Source organism: Poecilia reticulata, linkage group LG6 (assembly GCF_000633615.1).
Source record: "Poecilia reticulata strain Guanapo linkage group LG6, Guppy_female_1.0+MT, whole genome shotgun sequence".
NCBI lineage: Eukaryota > Metazoa > Chordata > Actinopteri > Cyprinodontiformes > Poeciliidae > Poecilia > Poecilia reticulata.
Window position 1 is genome coordinate 5,344,774 of NC_024336.1, and position 11,079 is coordinate 5,355,852.

The following is an 11,079-nucleotide window of genomic DNA, read 5'->3' on the forward strand; positions in this document are numbered from 1 at the left end:
TATATATATATACTTATTTTGTCATAGTACCCCCACTAATTAAAACTACTTTCACCCCTGGGTCCTCCTGTTTGCAGCTGGAGATGTTCTGTGAGGTGATGACGATGCAGCAGGCTGGTTACGTTATGCTGATGGACTACCTGCAGAACAACTTCAGGGATCAGCAGGAGCAGTTCGTGGGACAGGTGTTCTCCTCCTACACAGGCATTGAGGAGGTGCAAATTCCAGGTTGGTCAAACTCCAGTCTGAACATTTTGCAGTTGAGACTGTTTTTATGCAGCAGTTTAAATTCTGCTCATCTGTATGATGATGACATGCGATTGTATTACTCTTCGACCTTCCGAGATGTTCAAACTGTCTCAATATGGCTGAACAAAAACTACCTGCAGTTAAATGCAAACAAAACTGATTCATTTCAAATAGTTATGAAACCAGCTGAATCTGCCCTCTAGTGGTCAAAGCTGGGAAGTAGTAGGGGCTTCGACGGCCCTGTATAGTGTTGGCCCCCTGCTGTACCGGTTTGTTCTGTTTGATCGGCTCACCGGGTCCAACTTTCTGTTAATACTTTTGGGGTTTTGTTTTTCTTTTTTTGGAGGGGGGGACACAGGAAACTAAGGGCATTTAACTCTTTTTTTCACAGAAAATCAGAAGCAGCTGAACCAAAAAAACCAAAGTTCAAGAGAGTTTAAGAATAAAAATTTTGTTGAACCCTCATTCTTGTCTTATGTCCTCAAGTATGTTGTGCCCTTGGTGGACGTAAAATAACTAAATCAGATTTCCATGCATCACTAAAATCTTCCTTAATAACTACACTGCTCAAAAAAATAAAGGGAACACTTTAACATTTAAGTGAACACTGAAGTGTTAGTGTTCCCTTTATTTTTTTGAGCAGTATATTTTCCTGAGAGCAATGAAAGACATGAAGGTTTTTCTCCTGACTGATATGTCTRGGTATGCGTTTTCACATAATCACACACAAGAAAGAAGCTGTGAGTAGTGAGAGCAGAGATGTTAGTTCAACTCTGCTAAGAAGGAAGTGTGTCAGTGTTTGCACAGTCTGAGTCTCCTGCTACCTATTGTAACAGATCCCTATGCCCCTTTTAATCACTGATAATCTGACTTATCTTTCATCTGTATTACTGTTAATTGTATGTTTGACCAAGAATCATTCTGGAAAAACACAGTAAATACTTTAACTCTTTCCTGTTTTGTTTAAATTTGAGTATTCCATATCATATATACCTTCGGGCTGCTGGAAGGTACATCTGAAATGGATATGGTGGCAATAAAATGTGGAGAAGTCAGAAAAGACTTCCTGTCATCAGAAGCTTTAGCAGAAGGGCTTGTTAGAGGCTAAACATAGCTTTAACTCAGATAAGCTAATCTGTCATCAGCTTAGATAAACTGCCAACTCCATTATGCAGTCAGATGGAAGCCAGTGATTTTGTTTCTATACCACGAATGTCACATCAAACTTTACAAAGACACAGAGGTCCAGGAATAAATAATCAGATTAACCAATCAGGCACCTCAGCCTCAGTAACACTCAGAACCATTCCCAGTACTGTAGAAATGTTTTATAGGCCCTGTGTCTAATAACGGTCAGATCAATAAAAATCAGTTACAAGTTTGATAAGGATAGCTAGATGTGTTCAGCAGCAGCCTGGTATACTTTATCTGTGTCTAATAATTTGGCTTAAGATTTCAATTAATCGTGATAAAAAACAAAACAACAGTCATCAGGGAACGTCCTTACTGGTTCTGACCAGTTTTCACTCAGCTTCGTCTGCTTCAGTCTGACATAAAAAAGCAATTTTTTAAATACTATAACTTTTTTGAATACAGCTTGTTGTTCATAAAAGCATGGCATATTCTTTAACCTTTCTAAGGTCGAGAAATATTTTAACTCTTTCCTGTTTTCTATTTCTGTTTCATATAACTCCTGTCTTCTCTGGTCGCCAGTGAATTTCATACCCACAGAGTTGCTTAGTGGCTTTCAGTAAGTTTCTAGGATTTAAACGGATAATGTCAGTTTAATGTCTGTCATGTTTCAGGTAGAGATCCTTTTGACCTTAATAAACCCGTCGCCCAACATCAGTGTGCTGGTCTAAGCTTTTTCACCAAGTTTGATTTGCTGCTCAGCTTTGTAGCCATCACTCTGTGTTGTTGATACATTAGGCCTCATCAACAGCCTTTTCTTTTCCTCCACCTTAAAGGCAAGGTGACAAAAATAAGGGAAAGTTATTTTTCTAAAGGATCCTGTCACAAGTTGCTGCCACCGCTCTCAAGTTTTTACCCAGTTTGTTGTTAGGCTGTTGGGATGTTTTGTAATTTGACTTGATTCTAGTTTCATTATTATTTTATGTTAGTTTCTTATTTTGAATAGATCTGTCTTATTCCTGTTTTCCTCTGGTTCAATTCTTTTTAGTTTTTCTAGTTATGTTTATTTCTTGCTGACAGTTATTCTTTGTCACACTTGTTTTATTAGTTTTTTGGGGTTTTTCTGTCTAGTTATTCTTTGTGTTAGAATAATTTTTTGTTCCCATCTGTATTCTGCCTCTCCCTCCCTCAATATGCCTCCTGCTCCCTCCACTCACACCTGCAATCAGTTAGCTCATCAGTCCAGGTCTTTTGTTCATTCACCTCCCTCGTATTGAAGCTTCTCATTCTTAATCACTCCTCACTGGATCCTTTTGAGTACTCATCACTTTCCCATGACTCCTTAGTGGCTCTTTACTGGTTTCTTTTACTTGAACTTTGTGTTTTGCGTTTGTGGCCTGGTTTGTTGGAATCTTGTAACTTTATTGTCGTTCATCATTTTCATTAAATTCCTTTTTCATCATCTATTTCTGTTCAAATGCAGAACAAAAATCCACTGTTCTGCATTTGGATCCACAATCAACCAGCATCACATCAYGACAGTTTACGGCCATCTTTCTCCTCTCTTCGTGATCATCATCTACAAAAATGTCCTGATATGCTGCTCCACACACACCTGATCTATAATGCCTTTGGATATGTATCTTTCAGCMTACCATCTCTAGCGTTCTCATTCACCCGTCCCAGCAACTTCACGATTTYATAATGAGGCCATGACAATTCTGTCTGGGTTGCACTTACCTGCACCTAACCCTGCCTTCTATACAGACCTTCACCTGGATTTCACAATTACTAGGCTGCTGATCTCCTACAGCTTCATTATAACCAGAGGTGGGCAGAGAACCTAAAAATTGTACTCAAGTGAAAGTAACACTGCTTCAGTATATTTTTACTCAAGCGAAAGCTAAAAGTCCACTCAAGTATTGAGCAATCGCTCAAATTACTAGTTGTTTAATATTTAATAATTACATAATCTGACCGAAATGTAAAGTTCAATGGAAATTTTGGAATGTTAAGAACAAAAATTACTAATTCATATAAGTAACAAAAACAATTAACAGATTTGGGCAAAAGAAAACATTTCTATATCAGTTTTTTTCAATAAAAATCTTCTGAAATGTTAACAAAAACTGCAGGTCTGTCTCTGTGTGTTGAATTTTTGGTATTCTTCAGTGGGTAGGAAATCCATAAATTTTACTCAAGTAAGAGAAGCAATGCTTTATGATAAAATTATTCCACTAAAAGTAAAAAGTACAGCGTAGTAAAAATACTCCTAAAACTAAAATGTGTGCTGCATTTGGATGGGTTCTATCTAAGCACTGCAGGCCCAAAGCTACAGCTGTGTCTACATTGTTGGCATAAAGTCAAGCTTGTTGCCAGTATGATCAATGTGATTATCTACAGCTTTTGGCAGATGATCTGGTTTTACTGGTTCCTTCAGGGTACAACCTTCGTGTTCTGGAGTGGTTCACAGTTCAGTGTGAGGTGACTGGGATTTTGAGTGAGTTTCTGCCTCAAGTGGAGAAGTTGAAGTATCTTGGTGTCTTGGGAATGGTGGTTGGATGAAACAAGAGATGAACAGACAGATTGAGGATTTTTCTGCAGCGACATGGTCTCTGCTCTGATGTGAACAAAGAGTCAAAAAGTAAAGCTTTCAGTGTACCAGTCTGTCTGCGTTATATAAGACCCTCATCTTTGGTAAAGAGACGGGAGACCAGGAAGATAGAGCCCATCACCCATCAGCTAGTTCTAAAGTTCTTCCACTGGCTCCCTGTAGCTCAGAGAATAGACTTTAAAATACTGTTGTTACTTTTAAATCACCGAACAGTTTAGCACTACAATACATTAAAGAGCTGCTGTTGTTGTACCAACCTTTCAGACCTCAGGTCTTCTGGTTCTGGTTCTGCTCTGCATCCCCAGAACCAGAACCAAACAAGGAGAAGCAGCATTCAGCTTCTATGCAGCACAAATCTAGAATAAGCTTCCAGAAAACAGTAAAACAGCTGAAACACTGACTTCCTTTAAGTCTACACTAAAAACCCACCTGTTCAGAGTTGCTTTTAAACCATAATTAAGAAAATACTGAACAACATTTTTGATGTGTAATGGTGGCACTTGACAAAATGTAAAATAGTTGACTGTAATTTATGAATTTGCATTTTTGTTTTTATTATGTAAAGCACTCTGAACTGCCATGTTGCTGGAATGTGCCATGCAAATAAACTTGATAGATTGATTTCTAGTAAAACATTTTTAAAATTACTTCAGAATTATTCACAACTATGTATTCATCTTTTCACATGAAATCCCAATAACATATAATTAAATTTGTGGTTAAAATGCAACAATATGTGAAAACGTTCAAGTCATACTTCTGGAAAATACTGTGTTCCAGTACACTCCTGCTAGACGGTCAATGATATAAGTTACATCTTTTATAATGAAATATTAGTTGGTTCTGATGTTTCGTTTAAAATTTTGATAATTCTGTACACTATTAGAAATATGAATGTTATCTGCTTGTAAAACAAATTATCTAAATTTTGTGTGATGCGGTGATGTTGGAAGGAACAACTAGAGTCTCATACTGATGTTAAAGTTGATAAAAAAATAAACTGTTTCCAATATTTTTTGTGTCAGTAATGTTATGCCACATCTTCTAGAAGATAGCAACTGCTTCCTGGTGTCTTTATTTAAATTTGGTGTTTGTTTTTCTGTCAGTGTGCAGCTCAGAGCCTGAGAGCATCCAGGCAGCTCCCCAGAACCTCAGCAGCCTGCTGGTGATATGGGAGCGGCCACGGGCGGTGTATGACGCCAACATTGAGAAATACTCCATCACCTACCAACTGGCCAAGGCAGAGGACTCTGTCCTGTCTGAATACCTGACCGATGGATATCAGGATACTGTGAGTAATCATCCAAAAGTTAACCATGCAGAAACTAGAGACAAGAGCACACCATTCAGAGACTGAGATAAGCTGCCACCTGAATCAAAGTAAAACATTTATTGTGAATCACACTGTAGTTTATATGTATTAACTAKAGATGTGCTGATCAGGTTTTTTCCTGCCGATACCGATACCGATCACCCATGAGGGCTGATCACCGATACCGATCACTGATACCGATCACATAATTATTATTTATTTATTTTTTATCATAAACACTACCGGTTACATTATGTGGAAATAGGAACCATGAATGCACCTTAATTTAGACAAAAACTTGTTTTTAATAACTTTTTCCAAGAAGAAAACTAAACAAAAACAGGCATTGTGCTAATTGTACTGCTATCGGTAATACTATCTTTAACAGACTGAWAACATATGGAGGCTCTGAAGAGGCTAAATAAAACCTCTCAACATTGCCAAAAAATTCAAGTATAAAACTTAACATTCAAAGGCAAATACAGGATCCATTACAATAAACAATCCAGAGTTACTGAATGAAAACTTCCTGATAGCATGGCGGCTAGCTGATTACTGCTAGTTCTGAGTGGCTGTTTCTGACTGAGCAGAGTAATTATGCAGAACAGGGAGGAGATCGATTATTTTTTTTAGAGATTATCTGTCTCATGTTAGGACAGCGAAAGTTTTAATATGTATGTAAAATTAATTTTTTTAGGTTAGATGCTGCAGCTTTAAACAGAGGTTCGGTGTGAGAGTCACTACCAGGTGGAGCAGAAGCGGCGCTCCGTCTGTGAAATATTACTACCTGTAGCGTAGCAGCGGTTCAACAGCGAGAGCAGAACCAGCGTCTTACATCGCAGCTCGAAGACTTAAATAATTTTGCGGGTTATTTGTTTAGCTTTCTGACCGTCATGCTAATCCGGGTGAGTGTTTGTAGCTGTGCGCTGCTTTTCCTGCTATCTGATCCTCCATATGTCTTTTTTACTGCAGTGAGCCTCGATGTAGCCAAACTCCTCAAGTATGCCATTGTTTTTATGTTGTATTAGCTTCGTTGTGTTGATGCATTTTGACCTGCTTCAATTTTCTGCCGCAACACTCAAACTTCCCCATTCACTCAGTGCGTTATAGTTCCACATCGCTTAGGATTTGTTGCTGCGCGTTTGCGCAGAGTGAAGGAAAGAGGAGACCAGCTGCACAGGCAGGCTGAGAAATGAGATGCAGGTGATCRGTATCGGCAACAAGAGCCAATGATCGCCGATCACCGATCATGCACTTTTTCACGGAAATCGGCCGATTATGATCGGTGACCAATCGATCGGCACACCTCTAGTATTAACTGATTATAAATGTGTCTAATGAATCATACTAACACACATATGCAGACAAACAACAATGTTTTCCTAGAAACATCAGCTCCAGTCTTACCAGATACTGTGACAAGATTTTTTTAGATGGCAGCTATAGTACGTATGACCAAACTACTGTGAGAAATTAAAAATTAGTGAACTAGTTGGGTTGATTAAACTGTACGGTCAAAATGGATCTCATCTTTCACCACTAGGGGGCAATACTCGATGACTTATTGCCCAATTCTACCTATGAGATACGAGTGGTGGCCATCTGCACCAATGGTCTGCATGGACGCGTGAGTGACTTGCTGACAGTTGTCATGCCCTTCGATGACCTTGGTAAGAGCGACCGCACCTGATGCCAAGCATAGATGCTCCTAGATTTCTCACTCAGCTCCCCAGTTTCATTTAGTCTAAAAGAAAGGACCAAAAAGCTGTCCTTCTTGCTTGTTACATGTTCACAGGTCTTTATCTTTGACGGATGGAATTTATGCTTGCCTTACTTTGCCATACCCTAACTCCAGGCCGGTCTCCTGCAACTTTTAGATGTGTCTCTCCTTCAACACACCTGGGTCAAATAATGAGGTCGTTAGCAGGACTCTGGAGAACTTGACTTCCCTTAGAAGGTGATTCAGCTGTTGGATTCAAGTGTGTTGGACCTGGGAGACATCTAAGAGATGCAGGACACCGGCCCTCCAGGACCAGGACTGCCCACCCTGCTCTACATCATCATGCAAACCAAGATCTACGGATCTACTTCCATATTTTGACGTGATATTTTGGTACTATTCTGATCAACTGGCCTTCTTGTCTTGACACAACTATGACATGAAATAATTCCTTTTGCCTTCTAGCACTTTGAATTGTCCTGTCCTGGATTATTTATTTATTTATATTCATAGTTTATGCTTTTTCTATTCTTTACATTCCTTGAATTTGTTATTGTCTTATACAAGAATAACAATTTAATTTTCAGAAAATGAGTCATACTAAGTAGCTTTAAATTACTATTTCTATAAAAAGATTCTGAAAATATTTTCTTTGATAACTTCTATTCCATTTTTTTTATGTTTCCTGATACAGTTGTATTTCTATAATAGTTAAGTTAAACTGTGGGTATTTTTTCTGCTCTACATTTTCCATGACAGAAGTGTGTTCAGACTGAAGTGGAGTTCTGCTGTTTTTATTAGCTGTCACTGTTTAACCTGTGTATGAAAGCACTTTGTCATTTCAATGGGGATTAGAGTTCATCATGTTGGATGCAAAGTGTGACGGCACGGTACAAGAAAGATGACATGCAACCAAATTTAGCATTGCATGCAAACAATGATATTATGATAATTGGAATTTAATATTTTGTACAGGTCTAAAAATAACTTAGCATGGTTTTTAACTTTTATAAAATGTTACCCTTTATTTCTAATTACTTCAGTGATAAGTAAGTAGTACTACTGCCAAACAGATTCTAAAACATTTTGTTTTCTGACACGTACACACATAAACTCATACTTACACACATTCACAGATACATATTATTGGTTACCAACAGCTTTTGGGATTCTGAGTGTAGCTTAGTGCTGGTAAGATACTAACTACTAATTACTGAACAGAGCTCCACTTAAAAATAACAAAAACTAAGTTATAAATAAATTTGAGCCAAAAGTTTGATAAACTTGGAAAATTGATAAAACCTTATAATAGTGTCCTGCTATCATGCTCATGACTATTGGTCAGGAATATATTTAGTGTAAATACATTTTAGACAAATACAATTCCAAAATGACAAGTTTAAATTGTTTCAGTTAAAATAATTCAAATCTGGCCTATTGGTGTATTTCTATGAAGGGAGAATTCCTGTTTCCTGGTTATTTCTTTTTTGTTATTGTTTTGACTTTTGTTTTGATTTATTTTTTTTGACCGGCTGAAACGTAAAATATCTTAATCTTTTAAATCTTGTCTTAATCTTTATCTCTCCCTCCCTCCTCCATTCTCTTTATTCTGGGCTTTCTCTATATTTTAAAATAATTTTATCTGTTATTTAATTTTAGCCTGATGGTGTTCTTTTCAAATATGTTCCCCACAGATTTCTGTTTTTCTAAGATAACAGTTCATACCTCACTTTTTGTCCATTAGTTCATGTTTTGTGTTTCTGGCTTTGATTTTTCTTTTGCATCTGTCCCTTCTGACTCTTCCTGTGAGATAGCTGTCTGTATGTTTCCAGATTTAGTACATGTAATCATAGAAGTGGCAGTGATTGTGATTTTCAATATTTTAGTTGTAATTTCTGTAAAAATAAATTCTCTATCTTGTTAAGAAGGGAAAAATCTGCATTCGATTTCATTGTCAATCAGTAGTATTCAGGCCCACATGAAGTGTTTGCCCAACTAATAATGTATGAGATGAGAATGCAGTGCCATAGCAACAAACTGTTGCTTTCAGTTCAGTTTATTTTATGGGGTTATGTGGATAAACAGGTGTTTAAACATATTGGTTTTTATCAAGTGGTTAAAATTGTTATTTTGAGTTGAAACCAAACACATCAAAGTTTCACCATCTTGAGAAAATTCCTGTCTCAAATGTCATCACAGTTCCTCTAAATGCTGCTTTATTAAGACTCGCTTTAATCTAATTATTGCATTGAATAAAAAAAACTGTTCACAACAAATATGATGGCGAACTTATTTGACATGTGCTCAGACATGCTTTGACTGAGCACGTCAAATAATTTCATCAAGAATGTTTCACTGATGTCATTATGCTATAAAACTTTAGAGTAATATGGAAAATTAAACTGCTTAAAGACTCTACTTTTCTTTTTAGCGTTACATGTCTGTTGTTATGACAACAAGAAATAAGTCAGAATGAAATTAGTCCTATGAGCAGGGGCGCAGTAAAGGGGTGAAAAGTGATGACGATTTTAGGGGCCCTGACCAGCAGGGGCCCTCCACAATTTCATTATTTATATTTTGTTCATAGACATAAAATAAAAAAATCGGGGTCCTGTCAAATACAAAATCAATCATATTGTATTTTCAAAGATTGTTTTTAGCAGTAAAAATTTAACATTACCCCTCCCAGACCAAAACACACATCCGTTTTTGCCCTGAGCCCCCCTGGATCGGCATGAAATGGTTCGTTCCTGCTTGGAGCGCTTCACCGTGACATATGCAGCTACAGTCAGTAGAAGCTGCTGCTGAATACAGCTGCCACGAAACGACTGTGGCAGTTTCTATGCTGCAAAGAAAAGTTTTAGAATTAGGTTTTCAAAAACAAAATAGAGGGAGAGAGAGAAAAAGGCAAGAATGTTAATTTATAGCTCAGTTTTTCTCCAAGAGAGGTGGGTAGACATGTGAATGTCAACCATTTAGCATAATTAGCTTTACTACAGACTACTGTTTGCCTCCATTTCGCTAGTATTTAATGGTATCGGTATCGGCAGGAAAAAACCTGATTGGCACATCTCTAATAGCTACCAATAAAGCAGATAAATGGTTTCTTGTAATAATTTGTTTTTCCCCCATTAGGACATTTAGCAGTGAGTGAATGAGGATGATTGACAGCGCTAAGACCCTTCTATTGGTTCTGATTGGTTGTTTTGGTCAGAACGGTGCATTACTTTAACCAGTAATAGTAATTCAGGGAGGAGATGGAGGAGATTGATTGTTTTCACAGATTATCTCTCATAACAAACTGCTATTACATGGTGACAACTTTAACAAATATGGAGAAAACATATTTTTTATTAAAGTTATGTACTGAAGCTTGAATAAATTGCAACTACATAGCATTTTTAGAAGTCATGTGTATTTTGTATGGAGGACCAAAACTGACATATTAATAAATAAAAGAATAAATATATCAATAAAATAATATACATATCCAACATAATAATAAATAAAAGAAACAACATAAAAATAAAAGTAGAAATATAGAAATAAAAGAATAAATATATATACTACATAATAATAAAAACAATAAATATATAAATAAAATAATAAATATGTATTTTGATAAGAAATAAAAVCATAAATATATACTTTGCTTTTATTTTTTTGCTTCTCCCTTTTCCGTTCTCTGTATTTCCATTTGCTGTATTTATTTTTTGTATTTATTTCTGTATGGACCTTACCAAGCTCCACACAGAAACGCCCCTCGAAAGTCCCACGTGACTTCATGTCTCACATTAACCTCCTCACAGAGCTTAGCTTCTATGGGATTTTTCGTTTCGATTGACTCTGCAGAGTATTTCTGAGTCGATTAGTTTAGCATTTCTGCCGGATTTTCACAAAATATCAGCCACGACAATAGACAAGGGAACCAACAAGTTCATGTCATCTTTTTTGGAAGACATCAAGATGTTTTAGCCACGYGATGCCTCTAACATTGTGCGGGTTGCAGCTAAATGCTACCAGTCGATGAGGAAAACAGCAGATCCTCAGCAT

At 37.0% G+C, this 11,079-nt stretch overlaps 1 protein-coding gene across 5 annotated transcripts in view; it reads left to right on the forward strand.

The window, feature by feature from the left end:
* The window catches only part of ptprz1a (protein tyrosine phosphatase receptor type Z1a), a 122,974-nt gene that overhangs the window by 51,216 nt on the left and 60,679 nt on the right, over positions 1 to 11,079 (forward strand). For all 5 annotated transcript variants that reach the window (XM_017305392.1, XM_017305393.1, XM_008410944.2 and 2 more), the window contains exons 8-10: positions 78 to 228; positions 5,101 to 5,285; positions 6,850 to 6,976. In XM_017305392.1, coding sequence (XP_017160881.1) covers positions 78 to 228; positions 5,101 to 5,285; positions 6,850 to 6,976 — 463 coding nt within the window. The remainder of the gene's footprint in view (positions 1 to 77; positions 229 to 5,100; positions 5,286 to 6,849; positions 6,977 to 11,079) is intronic.